General features: G+C 48.0%; 1 protein-coding gene across 1 annotated transcript in view; it reads left to right on the forward strand.

The window, feature by feature from the left end:
• The window catches only part of COPA (COPI coat complex subunit alpha), a 60,016-nt gene that overhangs the window by 16,826 nt on the left and 20,133 nt on the right, over positions 1 to 23,057 (forward strand). The window contains exons 7-15 of the mRNA XM_082275747.1: positions 4,628 to 4,737; positions 6,670 to 6,769; positions 14,826 to 14,961; positions 17,041 to 17,123; positions 18,898 to 19,048; positions 20,081 to 20,147; positions 20,974 to 21,049; positions 21,134 to 21,216; positions 21,315 to 21,454. Of these exons, the coding sequence (XP_082131873.1) occupies positions 4,628 to 4,737; positions 6,670 to 6,769; positions 14,826 to 14,961; positions 17,041 to 17,123; positions 18,898 to 19,048; positions 20,081 to 20,147; positions 20,974 to 21,049; positions 21,134 to 21,216; positions 21,315 to 21,454 (946 nt within the window). The remainder of the gene's footprint in view (positions 1 to 4,627; positions 4,738 to 6,669; positions 6,770 to 14,825; positions 14,962 to 17,040; positions 17,124 to 18,897; positions 19,049 to 20,080; positions 20,148 to 20,973; positions 21,050 to 21,133; positions 21,217 to 21,314; positions 21,455 to 23,057) is intronic.

Consider the following 23,057-nt stretch of genomic DNA (forward strand, 5'->3'; position numbering starts at 1 on the left):
TCCCAGCAACAACAGACCCCCCCCCCAACTTGTCAGCAACAGTAGATATCATAGAAGCCAGCATAAATAGACTCTTCAGAAGCCAGCAACAAAAAAACCCTCCCTCAACAGTAGATAACACCCAGCAAGAATTGACCCCCCCCCAGCAACAAAAGACCCTCACATGAACAAGATTCCCCACCAGCAACAATAGTTACCTACAATAGACACCCCTCCCCAGTGACCATAGATCCACCAACAGCCAGCAACAATAGATCCCCCAGCAAAAATAGACCACCCCCACAGCAGTAGATTAAGCCATGAAATAAGGAAATCCCAGATCTTATAATTGCTAAATAAATGTTGGAAGGAATAAAATGTAATCACAGGTGAATACTTTGTCTCAAAGTCAGGGTAAGCTGTTTATTAAGAGATAAAGCTACAAATGTTATTATCCTGAGTTCAGAATATGGAATGTAAGAACTTTACTCTTTGATAAGTAAAGTCCAGGGATATTAAAGCCTTTGCAATTGGCCCCTATACAGCCAATATTGTGTCTATCAGTAAAGGAACTAAAAGTCCCAGCATGCCCTGTCCCTTTTTGTTTGCAAGCATTTCTTTACCCAGGAACTAATTTTGATTTCTTTTATGGCCATTAATCCTGTGCATGCCTAACTTTTACTGCCTGCAGATGCCATGCCACCTAATTCACTGTGAACACCCTCCCAAGTTTGACCCATACACTGGTCCATCCTACGTGTCCTTCCTGCCCTCTTCATTTGTGCAGTCGCAGATATTTTCCACTCATGCTGCTGCTGTGTCTAGCAGTACATGGCTACGTTTTACATTCCTCAGCTCATCCCGCATGCTGTGGTCATCTCACTCCATGGAGCAAGACAAGAAGATTGTTGTAGATCATCAAAGCTGAGACACCTATAGGCCTAGCTGGCCTGGTGTCCACTGTCTGTGCAATATGTGGTATTTGATATAGGATTGGTTTAAAATCTGCAGGAAATAAGGTGTTGAGGCTTGACCCATGCAGGTCAAAGTAAAAGGATCACTTAGTTCCCCATAAAGCTTTGATTTTATGCTGAGCTGTCAGGCCAAGGGAAACTAGGTGAATGGCTGAACATGTGACTCTCTCCCTTGTAGAACACTAGATGGGTGAGAGCACCACAAAACTTGAGTAAGTCCTGTAAGAATTTTTTTTTTCCTTGTGACAACGCATTTCGATTGCTCAAAACTTTCTCTTCATCAGTGCTTATGTGGTGGCAACGCATTTCAATTGCTCAAAACTTTCTCTTCATCAGTGCTTATGTGGTGGTAAGAAATTCAGTTTTATATTGTACATCAGTTGCAAAATGTTTCCAAGTATCTGGTTGTCCGATCAGAATTCACTAAGGCTGGCCATATATTATACAATTTTCTTGTACAATTTTCATTTAGATTTAGCTGGACCTTATAATATGAGGTCAAATCTGAACGCTTTTAATTTGTATGCAGTCAGGCAGGCCCTTGCACTACGTAGTTGAAGGTAAATCTAAAGTAAATTGAATAGGAAAACTGTATAATGCATGGCCAGCCTAACAGTCGTGGTGAAGAGGGGGCTTTGAGCCCCTAAAACATCTTGGATACAGTCCTGATGAAGCCGGAGCTTTGAGCCCCTGAAACATCTTGGATACAGTCCTGATGAAGGGGGAGCTTTGAGCCCCTGAAACATCTTTGGATACAGTCCTGATGAAGGGCGAGCTTTGAGCCTCTGAAATGCATTGGATATAGTCCTGATGAAGCTGGAGCTTTGAACCCCTGAAACATTTTTGGATACAGTCCTGATGAAGCTGGAGCTTTGAGCCCCTGAAACATCTTGGATGCAGTCCTGATGGAGGAGCTTTGAGCCCCTGAAACATCTTTGGATACAGTCCTGATGAAGGGGGAGCTTTGAGATCCTGAAACACCTTTGGATATAGTCCTGATGAAGCTGGAGCTTTGAGCCCCTGAAACATCTTTGGATACAGTCCTGATGAAGCCAGAGCTTTGAGCCCCTGAAACATCTTGGATACAGTCCTCAAGAAGGGGGAGCTTTGAGCCCCTGAAACATCTTGGATATAGTCCTGATGAAGCTGGAGCTTTGAGCCCCTGAAACATTTTTGGCTACAGTCCTGATGAAGCTGGAGCTTTGAGCCCCTGAAACATCTTGGATGCAGTCCTGATGGAGGAGCTTTGAGCCCCTGAAACATCTTGGATGCAGTCCTGATGGAGGAGCTTTGAGCCCCTGAAACATCTTGGATACAGTCCTGATGAAGCTGGAGCTTTGAGCCCCTGAAACATTTTGGATATAGTCCTGATGAAGCTGGAGCTTTGAGCCCCTGAAACATTTTTGAATACAGTCCTGATGAAGCTGGAGCTTTGAGCCCCTGAAACCTCTTGGATGCAGTCCTGATGGAGGAGCTTTGAGCCCCTGAAACATCTTGGATACAGTCCTGATGAAGTGGGAGCTTTGAGCCCCTGAAACATCTTGGATATAGTCCTGATGAAGCTGGAGCTTTGAGCCCCTGAAACATTTTTGGATACAGTCCTGATGAGGCTGGAGCTTTGAGCCCCTGAAACATCTTGGATGCAGTCCTGATGGAGGAGCTTTGAGCCCCTGAAACATCTTGGATACAGTCCTGATGAAGTGGGAGCTTTGAGCCTCTGAAATGCATTGGATAGGGATCAGCGGAGCGATCCCCATGCTGAGCAAGCAGAGTCCGCCCAGGGGCGCCCATGTTTAAGGGGCCTAAAGTTGAGTCCATTCATGCTTTTTTAATGATTGGGAGTCCTGTGGATAGACTGAAGACTGGGAGTTAGCACAGTAAGATGCAGAACTGCAGGCTCTTCAAAAAATGTAAAAGGGTTAAACCAAATGGTGAAAGAGTCCAGGTCATAAAATGATCAAGTAGAGCATCCAACGTGTTTCGGGGGCATTGCACTCCCTTCATCAGGGCATAACAACCTTATGAAAGCTGCCACTGTCAATATTGAGGCACTCGCATCTCCCAGGATAATTACTAGATCCAATGCAGATCTCTTTGGCTACTTTGTTTCTTTTGTGTCCTCGTAATGTTTCTAAACCCTGATGAAGAGGAGTGAATTGGCCCCCAAATCGTTTTGGGTGTTTTTTGCCATCATATTACAATTCGTTAAAGCAACTTGTTTTGTTTTTTTTACCGATTGGTTGGCACTCTGCTTGTATTTTTTGGCTTGCTTGTATCTAAGCCATCTGGCCAAAACCCAGTGAGCTAGTTGAAGTATGAGGTTTCTTCTTCCTCTCCTTCTCCTTCCTTCCTCTTTCTCCTTCCTTCCTCTTTCTCCTTCCTTCCTCTTTCTCCTTCCTTCCTCTTTCTCCTTCCTTCCTCTTTCTCCTTCCTTCCTCTTTCTCCTTCCTTCCTCTTTCTCCTTCCTTCTCCTTCCTCTCCTTTTCCTTCTCCTTTCTCCTCCTTTCTCCTTCCTTCTCCTTTCTCCTCCTTTCTCCTTCCTTCTCCTTTCTCCTCCTTTCTCCTTCCTCTCCTTCCTCTCCTTCTCCTTCCTCTCCTTCTCCCTCCTTCCTCTCCTTCTCCTTCCTCTCCTTCTCCCCCCTTCCTCTCCTTCTCCTTCCTCTCCTTCTCCCTCCTTCCTCTCCTTCTCCCTCCTCTCCTTCTCCCTCCTCTCCTTCTCCCTCCTTCCTCTCCCTCCTTCTCCTTCCTCTCCCTCCTTCTCCTTCCTCTCCCTCCTTCTCCTTCCTCTCCCTCCTTCTCCTTCTCCTTCCTCTCCCTCCTTCTCCTTCCTCTCCCTCCTTCTCCTTCTCCTTCCTCTCTCTCCTTCTCCTTCCTCTCTCTCCTTCTCCTTCCTCTCCCTCCTTCTCCTTCTCCTTCCTCTCCCTCCTTCTCCTTCCTCTCCCTCCTTCTCCTTCCTCTCCCTCCTTCTCCTTCCTCTCCCTCCTTCTCCTTCCTCTCCCTCCTTCTCCTTCCTCTCCCTCCTTCTCCTTCCTCTCCCTCCTCCTTCTCCCTCCTTCCTCTCCTCCTTCTCCCTCCTTCCTCTCCTCCTTCTCCCTCCTTCCTCTCCTCCTTCTCCCTCCTTCCTCTCCTCCTTCTCCCTCCTTCCTCTCCTCCTTCTCCCTCCTTCCTCTCCTCCTTCTCCCTCCTTCCTCTCCTCCTTCTCCCTCCTTCCTCTCCTCCTTCTCCCTCCTTCCTCTCCTCCTTCTCCCTCCTTCCTCTCCTCCTTCTCCCTCCTCCTTCCCCGTCTGTGCCCCAAAATTCCCATTGGAACAGGAAGTGAGTGAATATCCCCTTTATATTCTCATTGGAAGATTTCTCTTTATTTCCAGTTCTGTTGACAATAATACATTGAATTTATGACTTCTTGTTCCATGACATAGATAAATATGATGAACCCGAACCCTTTCCCTGCTCCAAAAAAAAAAAAATTAAAATATTTTGCCTAGAGCTGCCCTTTAAACAAGTGGCAATCACACAACACGTTGGTGTTCCTAATGCTTGCATCCAAGTCCCAGCCAGGCTCTGGAGGCTGTAGACGTATGCATCCTTTGGTCGTCTTGTGGCTGCAGGAAGTGTAAGGCCCTTTTTTTTACCATACAATAATCATGTCTCTTCTGCTCTCGTCTCACGGAAAGGCCTGCGCAAAAAGAACCTTTCTCCGGGAGCGGTGGACTCCGATGTGCGTGGAATCACAGGAGTGGATTTGTTTGGGACCACCGACGCAGTGGTGAAACATGTTCTGGAGGTACTGTGCATTACCCTTTCCTATGTGTGTATCTCACATCATGTTGATGAGGCTGGGGGCACTGGGAGTCCAATAGAAAAAGACACGCGATACATTTTTGAATTTTGTTGTAGAATACAATAATTTGCAAATATACAGTTGAAAATGTTGACAAGTTTTTTTAGTTGCATGTAAAATGTTTTATGTAGGACAGGTGTGACGGGAGTCACTGTAGTTGGGGGGCCCGTGGAACACAGCTTATCTTAGAGAGGTTGGGAAATCCCTCTGTCCCCTAGGCCCCTCTTATGTGTAAGTCACCCTGTGTCTATTAAGGGACACAGGGTGACCAAGAAGCCCAGTCTGGCCTGCCCAAACCAGACTTCCATAGACTGATCGGCTATGAGAGCTCCATGCGCCCTGCTGGGACAAACTTACAAACCATGTGGAGCTTTGTTAAGGAGGCTCCCATGATGGGTTGACTCTTTGGGACTTATTGCCTGACTAACTCAGGCACAGACCGATTGGACGTCTGGTACCTGGTTAGTCTATTTTTTTTTGGGGGGGGGGATATGTGACGGTACTTACCGTCACTGGGGGTGAAAGACAGGTACTTAATGGACACTGAGAATATGGTTTGGATTACTTCAAATGGGACAGTAATATTTATCTCAAGAAACCTATGAAGACTGCTTCACACAGTCCGACTCATAGCAGATGCTAAAATCATTAGCTCAACCACCTGTCTTCCACACATCGTTGAATATGCTGATATACTCTCCTGTTATCTCCTGGGGGTTCCGTGTTTACACTTCTGATAATGTGTATTGTACTTCAATGTCCGAGACGGACATTCTGTCAGTGGTGGTCCCTTCCTATTGTCTGTGTATTGAGATCTGATGTGTATTCTGTTAAGCCTGTCTGTCCCATTGTTTCTGTCCAGATGGCTAGATAATTAGTTCAGGTTAGTTATATTTCTGTATACAATTTCATCTGTATATGATAATGTAATCAGGCAACCCCTGACCTGATGGGGTAATCTGATCAGGAGGGGGGATGTCCATGCTGTATATAAATTCTGTGTGACTGTTCAATAAAGGAGAAGGTTCCAAAACTTGTACAAGCTAAGTTGTCAGCTAGCTTTGTATGGGGGCAGCTAGGATATTTGATATCCATGTTCAAGACTGGGAGGAGGTGGTATACTGACGGAAGCCCACAAGCACAATGCGAGTCACGGTTCTGTTAGAACAGGCCTTTGTCTAGTGCTAACAATTTACACAGCGCTTTATGTACTGTACAGTAGGTGAAGGACGCTTTAAAGCGGGCGTGGCCAACAGCGGCCTTCCAGCTATTGCAAAACTATAAGTCCCATCATGCCTCATGGTAGTTATACTTGTTACTGTCAGTTTTGCAGTGCCTTATGGGACACATAGTTCCATAGCAGCTGGAGGGCCACAGTGGCCCACCCCTCTTTTAAACTAAAATTCCAGGTTTGCAGGCACTTTGAATAGTTTGTTGGACCAAACTAGAGATGCAAGGAACAGTCAGGAAGGGGAACCAGGACTGGTATCAGGAACAAGGGGAGCCGATAAGAGACAGCAGGGTACAGGGCAGGATTTAGACTCAAGTTTAGTCAGCAAGCATGTATCTGGCTAGCAGGCAAGAGGAAATAGTAGAGGAGGGACTAAATACCCTCCCAGCAGCCAGCATCAGGTGAAAACTATCTGCTGGGAGACACCTGTTGGTGGAAACTGGAACTACAACCTTCTGGTCCAGAAACCACAGTGCTGCCAGCAGGTGATCCAGTTTTTGACAGCTTTTCAGAGTAAAGAGACTGTGCAGTTTCAATACAAGAGGGTTAGGAGGGCCCACCTCGTGAGAGCTTAGAAGCTAAAGAGTATTTAGCTGTTTGGATGGGTTGAAAAGTTAATACATTTTTTGTTCCTTCAACCCCAGGGTCACGATCGTGGTGTGAACTGGGCCGCCTTTCACCCTACCATGCCTCTCATTGTGTCCGGAGCTGATGACCGGCAGGTGAAAATCTGGAGAATGAACGGTAAGTGACTTTATATCTCTCAAAGCCTTTATTCAATAAGGTGTGTTTTTTTTATTAAGGGAGAACCATAGCGACCAATCAGAATTCACTCACCTGGGGTCTGGCCAACGCAGAATGAACTCTGAGTGGCTGCTGCTCGCAATGAGCAATGTTTTAGGCCAGGGATCTCCAAGCTATGGACCTCCCAGCTGTTGCAGAATTACACATCCTATGAGGCATTGTAAAACTCTGACATTCACAGACATGACTAGGCATGATGGGAAACGTAGTTCCTGAACAACTGGAGGGCCATTGTTTGGAGACACCTGTTTTAGACATCTAGTATGTATGTACTGGGGTGGATCTGTGTGATAGGGATGAGATTTAACACGTGGTCCTCTTTGTGTCTTTTCCAGAGGTTGTCCCAGCCTGCGCAGGCCAGTTCTCCATACATGGTGGTTTCTGCCTGCATGTGTTTGTCCCTGTCTGTGTGTGACTGCCGTCCGTGAACTGTAGTGTTCTGTGCAGCGTTGTTGTCTCTTCTCCAGCAGGCTGTTGTGATAAACCCAAACCCCCCCATAGTTCAAAGGAAGGCATGTTCCTCCCCTGTTTCCTACTGGAGCCTCCTTTTAGCTGTGGTACCTTCTCAGTGACACTACTGAGGTTCTGTGCACTGTGTGGTAGACGGCCCAGTGATCAAGTGTCTATACTCAATTCTTCCTTTTATATCTGCTTTGGCTTAAGATCTAGTAGTAGTTATTCCCATTGTACTTTACTTCTGAATTGATGATGATTTGCTACTCACCCAAGTAGTTTCCTCGGTTATTATGAGTGTCAGGAACATACCCCGGTAATTATAGCCAACATGGGTACCATGAAATGTTTACCCGCTTCCTGCCAGGGTGGGATGAACGTCGTTCTGGGGAGTACTGCGCCTCATGTGTGCCCCCCAGAGGCACGCATCGGCGCAAACCTTTGACCACTGTGCTACTGGACACAGCAGAGTACCGATTAGCAGTGCTCCTTCCTGACACCATGTGATCGCTGTGACCAATCACAATGATCACATGTCCAGTAGTAAACATGGTTGCCATTCTTTTAGCCATTGAGAACTACTGTGATCACTTTGATTGGGACTCCAACCAGCCGACGGAAGCGCCAGCTGGTTGCTCGGGTCTGTATAGGTTTGCTTTTCCACTGCATGGAACCGAACGGTACGGTACGGCTCTGAAAAAACAGTACCTACTCGATTGTGGTTCCAACAGGTACCAAACTGGTACCATATCCCACAATCCTTTGCATGCAGTCACTACTAGCCACTGATTGGTCAGAGAATCCCACCCACCCCGTTGTTATCCCACCCACTTAACTTTAGTACTACTTTAGTGGAAAAGTAAACCTATATCGTACCGTACCGAACCGTTCCCACACTATACCATGCGGTACCAGCAGTGGAAAAGCAAACCGGGCCGAGTAGAGCCGAGCCGGTACTTGCAGTGGAAAAGTGCCAGCATTAAAAGTGGTTGTAGACCCTCACATACACCCAGTGCAGTGACTTGCCTCAGGTGATACACAGAGATGAAACAAATCCTCCTACATAAGTTGTACCTGTTTATCTACAGCCGCCATTCCCCCTACATCCAGCTGCCATTCCCCCTGCATCCTATCAAAGTGCAGAATTTATACAGGATCAAAGCAGGGGGCGGAGAGCTGAAGTTACATCAGTGAGGAGAGCTGATTGGAAGGAAAGGACACACACCCCTTCACACAGGAACAGAGCTGAGATCCCTCCACTGTCACCATTTTTCTCTTAATGTCAGGAAAACTTGTCAGAAGCGATTCATTCCGATAGCAGAGGAAGGAGGCAGCAGACAGAAATGACACCTAGTGCTCTGGACTGAGACAAGTACACACTATAGAGCAGGGATCCTCAAACTATGGCCCTCCAGCTGTTGCAGAACTACACATCCCATGAGGCATTGTAAAACTCTGACATTCACAGACATGAATAGGCATGATGGGAATTGTAGTTCCTGAACAACTGGAGGGCCATAGTTTGAAGACCCCTGCTATAGAGGGATTTGCTTTATTCATATTTCATGTCGATTTACAACCACTTTAGGGTATAAAAAAAAAAAAAAACATAGCCTTTACAACCACTTAACGCAAACCGACGTTGGTCTACGTCGGCTGCATTTAGGTGGTTGTACCGGGGTGATGACTGCAGCTAGAGGCAATACCCCGGTACCGTTTTTTTAGAGCCGGCGGTCGGCTTTCCGGCAGTAATGACCAATGCGGCTCGGGAGCCGCTCGATCGTTACCCCAGCGAGTGGGAGGGGACGCCTCCCACGGATCTCTCTGGGTCTCCCATCCCACCAGAAGACCCGAGCAACCAGCTGGCTCTTCCGCCGGCTGTTTGGAGTCCCGATCAAAGCTGGATGCGGCTTCGATCGGGTCTCCAATGACGTAACCAGGAGGCGGCGTCCATGACGTCACGTCCGGGTTTCTCGGCTGCTAAAGGCGCCGGATTTAACAAATGACTGTATTCAAAAAGATAGGCCAGAACTTCTAACCACAAATGATCTTAAGGACCTTGAAGCTTTGTGTGGACATGATAGAAGGTGCACTTGTTTGCTCCCACTTGAATTGATCACATTACATGGGTAATAATCTCCGGGTAGAGGTGTTAAAACTTAGTTGCCTATGTGGCTATAAATGCTGGGGTAAGTTGCTGAAACCTATTAGAGTGGAAGAAGCTGCTTGAGAAATAAAACATCCAAAACATTTATAGAAGCAGCCTGGTTGAATATAATGGACTTCTGCTGAATCTGCCATGACCTGGGCGAATGAGAACCTTCAAACGCTTTTTTGTTCATGATCCCCCAAGCGCTTGCTTTCTCCTGAATGACAGCCAAGGAACTTCTGCTTTCTGGCCTGTGTGTGAGGTGTGCAGTGAGAGCCTTCAGCTAACCCACAATCTGTACAACTTTACCCGCTGGATGCATGGCGCCCCGTGTGAGGGCCGATTTTACCCACACCGTGTTCCATGCAGGCAGTCCCATTGCTGTCAGTTGGGATGCAGTGGTTGCACGGGCACAGCTCCTGCTTTACTAAGGTGGCAAACCTTGGCATCCACCCCATATATTTTGGAACTACATTTCCCATGATGCTCATGCACTCTGTAGTGTATTTGAGCATCATGGGAAATGTAATACCCGAAACATCTGGGGTGCCAAGGTTCACCATCACTGGACTAGAGAGTGCAAAATATGGGGCAGCTGTGCATGGTAGCCAATCGGCTTCTAACTTCAGCTTGTTCAGTTAACCACTTCAATACCGGGCACTTTCACCCCCTTCCTGCCCAGGCCAATTTTCAGCTTTCAGCGCTGTCACACTTTGGGTGATAATTGTGCGGTCATGCATTGCTGTACCCAAATTAAATTTTTATAATTTTTTTCACATAAATAGAGCTTTCATTTGGTGGTATTTATTCACCGCTGGGTTTAAAAAAAAAAAGACAAGACATTTTAGGAAAGAAAACATTTTTTTCTAGTTTCTGTTTAATAAATTTTTTGTAATTAAGTAATTTTTCTGCTGCACTGATGAGGCTGCACTCTTGGGCGCTGGCGGGGCTGCAACCTTGGGCGCCTCTGGGACTGCAGTCTTGGGCGCCGCTGGGACTGCAGTCTTGGGCGCCGCTGGGACTGCAGTCTTGGGCGCCGCTGGGGCTGCAGTCTTGGGCGCCGCTGGGGCTGCAGTCTTGGGCGCCGCTGGGGCTGCAGTCTTGGGCGCCGGTGGGGCTGCAGTCTTGGGAGCGCCGGTGGGGCTGCACTCTTGGGCGGGCACTGACTGGCATCACTGGGCACTGTTCTTGCTTTACTTTATTCAGGGCACTGATGATCTGTGCCCTGATTACTTGTCCTGGACTCCACTTCGAGAAGGAGCCGCTAATCAGATCCCCTCTCCACACACTCTGACAGTGTGAGGCGAGGAGCGCCGTTAAACGGCACTTCCTCATTTACATGTGACCAGCTGTGACTGGACACAGCCAATCACATGGGTGAAGAACCAAGTCATTGGCTCTTTTTCAAGATCGGGGTCGTGCCTGAGCGGACGTCGTATGACGTCAGCCCAGAATGAGAGCCGCACCGCTCCACCGTCGGACTATGGGCTGGCGGCAAGTGGTTAAAATTTTATATTAGTCTCCTTATTTTATAAATAACAAACATGTCATACTTTCCTCCTCTGTGCAGTTGGTTTTGCACAGAGAAGCCCGGATTCTCCTCTTCTCTGGTCTCTCTTTGGCGCTCCTGGCACCTCCCTCCCTCCTGTTAAGTGCCCCCACAGCAAGCAGCTTGCTATAGGGCACCCGAGCCGAGCCACAGCCGCCCCCTTTCTCTTCTCATTGGCTGACTGACTTTGACGGCAGTGGGAGCCAATGGCGCCTCTCTGCTGTCTCAGCCAATGAGGTGGGGAGTCCCAGGCAGCCGAGACACTCCTGCAACATCACTGGATATAGATGGACTTCAGGTAAGTATTAGGGGGGCTGAGGTGGGCTGCTGCACACAAGGCTTTTTAGCTTAAAGTACAACTAAAGGCAAAACCTTTTTTCTTTTTTTTTTTTAAATATATATAAAAAAATAATAGATAAAATATATATGTTTGGGGGTTCTAAGTAGTTTTCTAGCAAAAAATAACTGTTTTTAGCTTGTAACCACCAAGTGTCAAAAATAGGCCTGGTCTTAAAGTGGTTAATGTGGATTCTGTCCCTGCTGGGTAAGGGTCAGAGAAGAGGAAGTGCATGGAAATCTCACTAAGGCCCCTTTCACACGGGCTATCCGATCCGCCTGTCAGTTTTTTTCAGGCGGACCCGATCGGATGCTCCATGCATCCCTATGGGGCAGCGGATGTCAGCGGAGACATCTCCTCTGACACCCGCTGCCATCCGTATCCGATCCTGTCTGTGAAATCCGGACGGATAGAAACCCTATTTTCCATCCATCTGGAGGATCGGATCGGATGAGAACGGGCAGGCGGTCCGTTCTCATCCGATCTCCCCATAGAGAAGAGCAGGGATCTGACGGCTCCGTCTCTGCACACAGAGCGGAGACGGACCTGTCATCCGCCTGCTCAGCGGGGATCGGCAGATCAATCCCTCCTGTGCAAAATGTAGTCCGCCGGGCGCACCGCCCGTGTGAAAGGGGCCTAAAGAATGGAGACACAAACAGCAGTAAAAAATACTCTGGGGGAGATTTTACTAAAACTGTGCACACAGAATCTGCATAGAAACCAAATATGGAAAAAACCTAATCCAAAAAAGGAGTCGCATAGCTGCCAACTGTCCCGTTTTTCCCGGGACAGTCCCGGCAAATAGGACCCTGTCCCGGGTAATTTACTCTGCTACTTTGGCCTTAAGTTTGAAATTCCCTTTTCAATTTCCTGTAATTCTCTCTTTATTGAGTAGACCCTATAATCTGATAAGTAGGCGGAGATTAATCATGTGGAGTGGGCTAAGCGTCAGGGAAGTGGGTGTGGTAAGTAATTGATAGCTGTACTGCAAAGTGTCCTTGGAATTTTTTTTTTCAAATGTTGGCAACTATGGAGTCGGTAAATGGGGAACGGGATGTTGCGATACCGGGGAAAGTGATGGGAAAATGTAGATGCAAAATCAATAAAACGTATTTTTTTACTAAATCCAGATAAAAAAATCATCACAATGCTGAAACGGCTTTCGACTATAGGTACAAAAATTGTAACAATCGATTTAAAAAGTGCACACAATTGAACATGGTACAAAATACATGAATGGGACTTATTCACTCATATAACGGGACATATGGACTCCAAGGAACCCCTACGCGTTTCGTCCAAGGGTCTACTTCTGGGGGTATATTCGGTCAGAGTTTTACACCATATCTGTATGTGGAGTAAAACAGGATGGATAGATTAGGGGACAGTCGGACAGATTGGGGTAAAGAGTTCCAAAGAATGGGAGAATCCTGGAGACGAGCATGGGAGGAAGTGACAAGTGAGCTAGTGAGCAGGAGGTCTTGGGAAGAATGAAGAGAGCGGCTTCGTTGATATTTTGAGATCAGGTTAGTGATGTAGCTGGAGGCAGAGTTGTGGATGGTGTGGTAAACTATTGTTAGCACTTTGAATTTTATTCGTTGGGTGAGTGGAAGCCAATGGAGGGATTGGCAGACAGGGGTGGAGGACACTGAATGGAGGTCAGTGAAGGGATTGGCAGAGAGGGGTGGAGGACTCTGAATGTAGGTCAGTGATGGGATTGGCAGAGAGGGGTGGAGGACACTGAATGGAGGTCAGTGGTGGGATTGGCAGAGAGAGGTTGAGGACACTCAATGGAGGTCAGTGATGGGATTGGCAGAGGGGGTAGAGGACACTGAATGGAGGTCAGTGAAGGGATTGGCAGAGAGGGGTGGAGGACACTGAATGGAAGTCAGTGATGGGATTGGCAGAGAGGGATGGAGGTCAGTGATGGGAATGGCAGAGAGAGGGGTTGAGGACACTGAATGGAGGTCAGTAGTGAGATTGGCAGAGAGGGGTGGAGGACACTGAATGGAGGTCAGTGGTGGGATAGGCAGAGAGGGATGGAGGACACTGAATGGAGGTCAGTGATGGGATTGGCAGAGAGGGGTGGAGGACACTCAATGGAGGTCAGTGGTGGGATTGGCAGAGAGGGGTGGAGGACACTGAATGGAGGTCAGTGAAGGGATTGGCAGAGAGGGGTGAAGGACACTGAATGAAGGTCAGTGATGGGATTGGCAGAGAGGGGTGGAGGACACTGAATTGAGGTCAGTGATGGGATTGGCAGAGAGGGGTGGAGGACACTGAATGGAGGTCAGTGATGGGATTGGCAGAGAGGGGTGGAGGACACTGAATGGAGGTCAGTGATGGGATTGGCAGAGAGGGGTGGAGGACACTGAATGGAGGTCAGTGATGGGATTGGCAGAGAGGGGTTGAGGACACTGAATGGAGGTCAGTGGCGGGATTGGCAGAGAGAGGTTGAGGACACTGAATGGAGGTCAGTGATGGGATTGGCAGAGAGGGGTGGAGGACACTGAATGGAGGTCAGTGATGGGATTGGCAGAGAGAAGTTGAGGACACTGAATGGAGGTCAGTGATGGGATTGGCAGAGAGGGGTGAAGGACACTGAATGGAGGTCAGTGATGGGATTGGCAGAGAGGGGTGGAGGACACTAAATGGAGGTCAGTGATGGGATTGGAAGAGAGGGGTGGAGGACACTGAATAAAGGTCAGTGGTGGGATTGGCAGAGAGGGGTGGAGGACACTGAATGGAGGTCAGTGGTAGGATTGGCAGAGAGGGGTGGAGGACACTGAATGGAGGTCAGTGGTGGGATTGGCAGAGAGAGGTGGAGGACACTGAATGGAGGTCAGTGGCGGGATTGGCAGAGAGGGGTAGAGGACACTGAATGGAGGTCAGTGGCGGGATTGGCAGAGAGGGGTAGAGGACACTGAATGGAGGTCAGTGAAGGGATTGGCAGAGTTTTTTGAGAAGGAGGGGGTGGTCAACAGTATGAAAGGCAGTAGAGAGGTCACCTTTCCAGAATTGGTGAAGAGAGATCGCAGACACGAGGCTCATATGTTGTCAGAGGGTGAGACCCAAACAAAATCCCAATCTGGCCAATGAAGAACAGAAACCAAATCCGCTTCCAGGTTTTATAGTTGACGTTCATTGAACAAGCTGACGTTAGCAGCTGATTGGCTACCATGTGCAGCTGCCCCCAGATTCTGAGGTCACCGGTTTTAGTAAAATCTCCCACATTGTGAGAAACGTTTACAACCTCTGTCAAGTTTTTGTTGCTGTCTCTGTGAGAGAGATTTCCCCTTACTTCCTGTCCAGATGACAGAACAGGAAGTGAAGTCTCCGCTAAAGGCAGCATGTGACCGAAAAATACCCTCCATTGAAGCACAGAGGGATTGTGATTGCAGCTTTTTCCCACTCTGTCAGAAAATGTAAAAGAAAAACAGTTGTGGCTGGAATGGAACATTTTATACCATCTGACGTCTCGTTCTTTCCCCCCCCCCCCCATCCACAGAGTCCAAGGCCTGGGAAGTGGACACTTGCCGCGGACATTACAACAATGTCTCCTGCGCCGTCTTCCACCCCCGACAGGAGCTGATCCTGAGTAACTCCGAAGATAAGAGCATCCGCGTTTGGGATATGTCCAAAAGGTGAGGGGTCAGGGAATCCCATGTTGGGTTCAGTAAGATTTCAAGAAGAATTCCAGGTATGGATATTTTATACATACAGTGCCTTGCACTCCTAGAGAACCAACCAGTCCACCCACCGGTGATATTCCAGTTATTGGTGGAGTATGCGGGCAGAGTCACCCATCAGATTCTTATACTGAATGTCTTCTATGAGATCTAACATTTCCAATGTGAAGGTTTATATCTGTAAATGTGACGCTTTCATTCAAGTATTACTGATCTATCTGTCCTATCCATCTATCTATAGTGCCTTGCGAAAGTATTCGGCCCCCTTGAACTTTTCAACCTTTTGCCACATTTCAGGCTTCAAACATAAAGATATAAAACTGTAATTTTTTGTGAAGAATCAACAAGTGGGACACAATCATGAAGTGAAACTAAATTTATTGGATATTTCAAACTTTGTTAACAAATAAACTGAAAAATTGGGCGTGCAAAATTATTCAGCCCCTTTACTTTCAGTGCAGCAAACTCTCTCCAGAAGTTCAGTGAGGATCTCTGAATGATCCAATGTTGACCTAAATGACTAATGATGATAAATAGAATCCACCTGTGTGTAATCAAGTCTCCGTATAAATGCACCTGCACTGTGATAGTCTCAGAGGTCCGTTTAAAGTGCAGAGAGCATCATGAAGAACAAGGAACCCACCAGGCAGGTCCGAGATACTGTTGTGGAGAAGTTTAAAGCCGGATTTGGATACAAAAAGATTTCCCAAGCTTTAAACATCCCAAGGAGCACTGTGCAAGCGATAATATTGAAATGGAAGGAGTATCAGACCACTGCAAATCTACGAAGACCTGGCCGTCCCTCTAAACTTTCAGCTCATACAAGGAGAAGACTGATCAGAGATGCAGCCAAGAGGCCCATGATCACTCTGGATGAACTGCAGAGATCTACAGCTGAGGTGGGAGACTCTGTCCATAGGACAACAATCAGTCGTATACTGCACAAATCTGGCCTTTATGGAAGAGTGGCAAGAAGAAAGCCATTTCTTAAAGATATCCATAAAAAGTGTCGTTTAAAGTTTGCCACAAGCCACCTGGGAGACACCAAACATGTGGAAGAAGGGGCTCTGGTCAGATGAAACCAAAATCAAACTTTTTGGCAACAATGCAAAACATTGTGTTTGGCGTAAAAGCAACACAGCTCATCACCCTGAACACACCATCCCCACTGTGAAACATGGTGGTGGTAGCATCATGGTTTGGGCCTGCTTTTCTTCAGCAGGGCCAGGGAAGATGGTTAAAATTGATGGGAAGATGGATGGAGCCAAATACAGGACCATTCTGGAAGAAAACCTGATGGAGTCTGCAAAAGACCTGAGACTGGGACGGAGATTTGTCTTCCAACAAGACAATGATCCAAAACATAAAGCAAAATCTACAATGGAATGGTTCACAAATAAACATATCCAGGTGTTAGAATGGCCAAGTCAAAGTCCAGACCTGAATCCAATCGAGAATCTGTGGAAAGAACTGAAAACTGCTGTTCACAAACGCTCTCCATCCAACCTCACTGAGCTCGAGTTGTTTTGCAAGGTGGAATGGGCAAAAATTTCAGTCTCTCGATGTGCAAAACTGATAGAGACATACCCCAAGCGACTTACAGCTGTAATGGCAGCAAAAGGTGGCGCTACAAAGTATTAACTTAAGGGGGCTGAATAATTTTGCACGCCCAATTTTTCAGTTTTAGATTTGTTAAAAAAAGTTTGAAATATCCAATCAATTTTGTTCCACTTCATGATTGTGTCCCACGTGTTGATTCTTCACAAAAAATTACAGTTTTATATCTTTTATGTTTGAAGCCTGAAATGTGGCAAAAGGTCGCAAAGTTCAAGGGGGCCGAATACTTTCGCAAGGCACTGTACATATTTCTTACAGGGGTTATTCAACTTAGTTATCGGGAGATGGGAGGAAGCATTTTTAACAGTGGAATTTTACTTTTGAGTTCAGCTTACAATTACTGGGACCTATTTCTCTGCTGCTTCCCAGGTGTGGATTTATCCTTTGATTTCACCTTATCACTGTTTATCTTTATAGAACCGGAGTCCAGACCTTCCGCCGAGACCACGATCGCTTCTGGGTTCTGGCTGCTCACCCCAACCTCAACCTTTTTGCAGCAGGTAAAAATTTCTCTATGTTTAGCAAAATGCTTGCCTTTTGAATCCCTTATTTTATTACCATTTTTCCCTTGGGTGGCGTCACGCTGCTCCAACACAGTGTTAAAAATCCATCTTTCTAAATCTAAATGGTTTATGGAAGTAATACAAAATACTCACAAACAGACAGAAAATCGAGCTGTGAAAGCAGATAGTATTTCCGGAACACCGTGTACAGCGGAAGTGACGTAGTGATGCTCTACGCGTTTCGTCAGTGTGACGTCATCAGGAGCAGATATGAATAGATTTGCATTGCACATACATTAGCTTGTTGAGGGCTCACATGCAGTGCTTTGTAGTATGTGGGACCGGAGTGTCACAGCCTATATTTGAAGCTGGATTTTGGCACTTAAAGGGGAAGCTCTTCTTGTTCGCACCCTTTCTTTCCCCCTCCACTGCCACATTTGGCATTTTTTTTGGTGGGGGGAGGATACATGTCAAAACCAGGTACCTGCTCCCACTTCCGGGTAAGATCATCGCACAACGATCGCGTGACGATCTAGTACGTTTCTGGCCCCTCCTCACACAGCTTTTGAATCCCTTATTTTATTACCATTTTTCCCTTGGGTGGTGTCACGGTGCTCCAACACAGTGTTAAAAATCCATCTTTCTAAATCTAAATGGTTTATTGAAGTAATACAAAATACTCACAAACAGACAGAAAATCGAGCTGTGAAAGCAGATAGTATTTCCGGTACAGCGGAAGTGACGTAGTGACGCTCTACGCGTTTCGTCAGTGTGACGTCATCAGGAGCAGATATGAATAGATTTGCATTGCACATACATTAGCTTGTTGAGGGCTCACATGCAGTGCATTGTAGTATGTGGGACCGGAGTGTCATAGCCTATATTTGAAGCTTTTGGCACTTAAAGGGGAAGCTCTTCTTGTTCACACCCTTTCCCCCTCCACTGCCACATTTGGCATTTTTTTTTGGGGGGGGGGTGGGGAGGATACTTGTCAAAACCAGGTACCTGCTCCCACTTCCGGGTAAGATCACCTCAGAACGATCGCACAACGATCTAGTACATTTCTGGCCCCTCCTCACACAGCTTTTGAATCCCTTATTTTATTACCATTTTTCCCTTGGGTGGTGGTGTCACGGTGCTCCAACACAGTGTTAAAAATCCATCCTTCTAAATCTAAATGGTTTATTGAAGTAATACAAAATACTCACAAACAGACAGAAAATCGAGCTGTGAAAGCAGATAGTATTTCTGGAACACAGTGTACAGCGGAAGTGACATAGTGACGCTCTACGCGTTTCGTCAATATGACGTCATCAGGAGCAGATATGATGTTCTCACCCTTTCCCCCTCCACTGCCACATTTGGCATTTTTTTTGGTGGGGGGAGGATACCTGTCAAAACCAGGTACCTGCTCCCACTTCCGGGTAAGATCATCGCACAACGATCTAGTACATTTCTGGCCCCTCCTCACACAGCTCCCAGGAGACAGGGAGACAGATGAGAAAGTGCAGCGTGTCTTGCGTAAGCGCAGCAGGAAAACATGCTGTGAAGCCGCAAGGTAAACCTTCCTTAGTCAAGGATTGAGTAAGTGGCAGCAGCTACCGATATAAATCCATACTCGCTACCACCCCTTAAAAAAACCTGTAACTCGGTTACTGAGCGGGGGGGGGCAAATCAGCAGGATTTTCACTTTTTTTTGGTGCCCATTTATTATTTAATATACTAAGACAATTTTCGATAACTCCGTCGTGATTTGCCTCTGCTCCTTCAGGACACGATGGAGGAATGATTGTGTTTAAGTTGGAACGGGAAAGACCAGCCTACGCCGTCCACGGGAACATCCTGTACTACGTGAAGGACCGCTTCCTCCGCCAACTGGATTTCAACAGCTCCAAGGATGTGGCCGTCATGCAGCTCAGAAGGTGAGATGGAAATTATGGGGGTACGCTTTCAGGGCATTTCCCATCCAAAACTGATCTAAAAGTTGTAAGTGCAAAGAGCAACAAAGATACAACTTCTTACCCTATTGCGGGTCACGCTATAGCCAAAAGACAGCTACAGCGGGGTCGTCCAGTTTTAGGAGAGCGTCTATTGACTTCCTCCCAGAACCCCCCCCCCCCCCCCCCCCCCGCCCCCTGCGTGCCCTGTGATTGGGGTGGCCTTCGGACACAGCTGATCACAGACCAAGGTAAAGGTCCAGTCACAACTGATCACATGCAAAGAAAGATCGGCTATCTGCATATCTTTTTTCCTCAGCTCTGTCACTGTCTGAGGAAAGGAAAGCAGATAACTGGCAATCCTGTGACAGGGGACATTTACACTGAAAATCAGGGAAGCCTCACCAGTGGCCATTAGTGCAGCATACCAGTGCCCTTTAAGTGCAGCATACCAGTGCCCTTTAGTGCAGCATACCAGTGGCCATTAGTGCAGCATACCAGTGGCCATTAGTGCAGCATACCAGTGCCCTTTAGTGCAGCATACCAGTGCCCTTTAGTGCAGCATACCAGTGCCCATTAGTGCAGCATACCAGTGCCCATTAAGTGCAGCCTGTCGGTGCCGCCCCCATCGGGGCAGCCTGTCGGTGCCGCCCCCATCGGGGCAGCCTGTCGGTGCCGCCCCCATCGGGGCAGCCTGTCGGTGCCGCCCCCATCGGGGCAGCCTGTCGGTGCCGCCCCCATCGGGGCAGCCTGTCGGTGCCGCCCCCATCGGGACAGCCTGTCGGTGCCGCCCCCATCGGGGCAGCCTGTCAGTGCCGCCGGGTTTGGTGTGGCAGAAGCTGTCAGTGATTCTGTTGCTAGTGAGCTAGAAACCCTGAAGGAGCCGACCTCCCCTATTGTACAGGCAGAAGGATATGACATGAGTCAGATCAGGGCTCCAGCAAGTCTGACTTCAGCTCAGCACATTTTTGGTTTTGGGTCTGATTTATCTTTTTTTATTTTTTTTTTTCTATACAGTGGTTCCAAGTTCCCAGTATTTAACATGTCCTATAACCCAGCTGAAAACGCCGTACTGCTCTGCACGGTAAGAACAATAATTGCATCAGATTGTAAGTGACCTAAGAGGTTTATTGTCCATAATCACAAGTTCTTATTATTATACAAAACCATGCATATACAGAGTACAGCATTCTCTTTGCCTACCTACTGTACTCGTATTCATTTAAAATTCTTAAAGTGATTGTAAAGGTTCTTAAAAAAAAAAAAAAAAGTTCGGCTAGATTCACACCAGCGACTAAGGCTGGGACAAATTTGTAGCGGCTGTTCCTATTGCTGCTGGGTGCATCCACCAGCCCTATTCGTTATAATGACAGGTCGGCAGCGACCGCAGCTGCCCCCAGCTCTTTGCAGAGCCAGCGATTTACCTACGATGTGATCGCTGCTGGACACACGCAAAGTGCAACCACCGCAGGTAATAACTGGCTGTGCAGAGAGGCTCAAACAGCTGCGGGTGCTTGCGACCTGTCAGTGAACGAGGCAGGTAGCTGCTCTTAGATCAGGAATCTGATATTTGACGCTACTTTTTGCGCCTCACTGATGTTATGATGCTCATTCTTATTTCAGTGGTCAGGCTGTAGAGGGGGGAGGAGACTCGAGAGATCTACAGTGCATGAGCAATCATGTCAGCCTATTACTACATAAAGCAACTGCCGCGTTTTTGCTCACAAGAACGACTGAACAGCGTTTTACAATAATTTCAGCATGTAAAAAAGTTCACATATATGAATTAGCTGTACTCACTGTAGCTTTGTTTTAAAACCTCCAGATTTATTTGGTGTATTTGATTCAGAAAGTTTATAACCGGTGGGTTTTGTGTTGTATTTTGGATTGATTTGTCGCCTTTATTACAGAGAGCCAGCAACCTGGAGAACAGCACTTATGACCTGTACACCATCCCCAAGGATTCCGACTCTCAGAACCCTGATGGTAAGAGGTTGGCTCTAGTGTTAAAGTGACCCTGTCATTAGGTATAGTGTGAACTGATAGTAATCCTCTGTGATCTGTAAATAGCTCCTGAAGGGAAGCGCTCCTCTGGGCTGACCGCTGTCTGGGTGGCTCGCAATAGATTCGCTGTCCTGGATCGCATGCATTCTGTGAGTTTACTTCCATGCTCTGGTGTCATCGCTGATGAAGGGTTTTTGTACGATCCCCCAAAATAATGACCTGGTTTATCATTCACTTCTTCCCGCAGATCCTCATTAAGAACCTGAAGAACGAGATCACTAAGAAAGTTCAGGTGCCGAACTGCGATGAGATCTTCTACGCCGGAACTGGGAACCTGCTGCTCCGCGATGCTGACTCCATCACGCTGTTCGATGTACAGCAGAAACGGTGAGAACCCTGGGAATCTGAAGCGGTTTTGTTACAGTGAATTTTTGTACAGTTTGAATATTAACCACTTTAGCCCCGCCCACCATGAATATACTGCGGCACTCCGCCGCTGCTGGGCAAAGCGACGTATACCGTACGTCGCTCGCTCAGCCGCCTGTAGGGGGCGAGCGCGCGGCGCGCCCCCGCTCGTTCCCTGGGGAGCTCGCGCTGATGACCGGCGGCTCCGATGTCCGCCGGTCACTCATGATCTCCAGCAGAGGGAGAAAGACAGACGGCTGATGTAAACACAGCCGTCTGTCATTCTCCCTTAGATCATCAGAGGCTATGTGATCCTGCTGGTGGGGGACTCGGCAACTGCAATGAGAAGACAGGTGGGGGCCTTGGCCACTGCAATGAGAAGACAGGTGGGGGCTTGGCCACTGCAATGAGAAGACAGGTGGGGGCTTGGCCACTGCAATGAGAAGGCACATGGTAGCTGGGGACTGGTGGGGGCCTTGGCCACTGCAATGAGAAGACAGGTGGGGCCTTGGCCACTGCAATGAGAAGACAGGTGGGGGCTTGGCCACTGCAATAAGAAGGTTCGTGGTAGCTGGGGACAGGTGGGGGCCTTGGTCACTGCAATGAGAAGACAGGTGGGGGCCTTGGTCACTGCAATGAGAAGACAGGTGGGGGCCTTGGCCACTGCAATGAGAAGACAGGTGGGGGCCTTGGCCACTGCAATGAGAAGACCGGTGGGGCCTTGGCCACTGCAATGAGAAGGTTCGTGGTAGCTGGAGACAGGTGGGGGCCTTGGCCACTGCAATGAGAAGGCAGGTGGGGGCTTGGCCACTGCAATGAGAAGGCACATGGTAGCTGGGGACTGGTGGGGGCCTTGGCCACTGCAATGCGAAGACAGGTGGGGCCTTGGCCACTGCAATGAGAAGACAGGTGGGGGCTTGGCCACTGCAATAAGAAGGTTCGTGGTAGCTGGGGACAGGTGGGGGCCTTGGTCACTGCAATGAGAAGACAGGTGGGGGCTTGGCCACTGCAATGAGAAGACAGGTGAGGGCTTGGCCACTGCAATAAGAAGGCTCATGGTAGCTGGAGACTGGTGGGGGCTTGGCCACTGCAATGAGAAGGCTCATGGTAGCTGGGGACTGGTGGGGGCCTTGGTCACTGCAATGCGAAGACAGGTGGGGCCCTTGGCCACTGCAATGCGAAGACAGGTGGGGCCCTGGCCACTGCAATGAGAAGGCTCATGGTAGCTGGGGACTGGTGGGGGCCTTGGCCACTGCAATGAGAAGACAGGTGAAGGCTTGGCCACTGCAATGGGAAGGCTTGTGGTAGCTGGGGATAGGTGAAGGCTTGGCCACTGCAATAAGAAGGCAATGTGGTTGGTGGGGGCTTGACCATTGTAATGAGTAGAAGGTACTTTGGAGCTGGGGGACAGGTCAGGTCTTGGTCACTGGAGTGAGTTGAAGACATGGGAGCTAGGTACATGTGGGTACTTGGCGTAGACAAGATTTTGGAAGAGCGGTGGGATATCCCTAGATGCAGACTTGGACATTAAATGTTGATAGCGATGAGAAGCAATCCCTGCCATAGGCCAATTTGATCCAGAATC

The sequence above is a fragment of the Pelophylax lessonae genome, assembly GCF_965119305.1.
Source record: "Pelophylax lessonae genome assembly, chromosome: 13".
Classification (NCBI taxonomy): domain Eukaryota; kingdom Metazoa; phylum Chordata; class Amphibia; order Anura; family Ranidae; genus Pelophylax; species Pelophylax lessonae.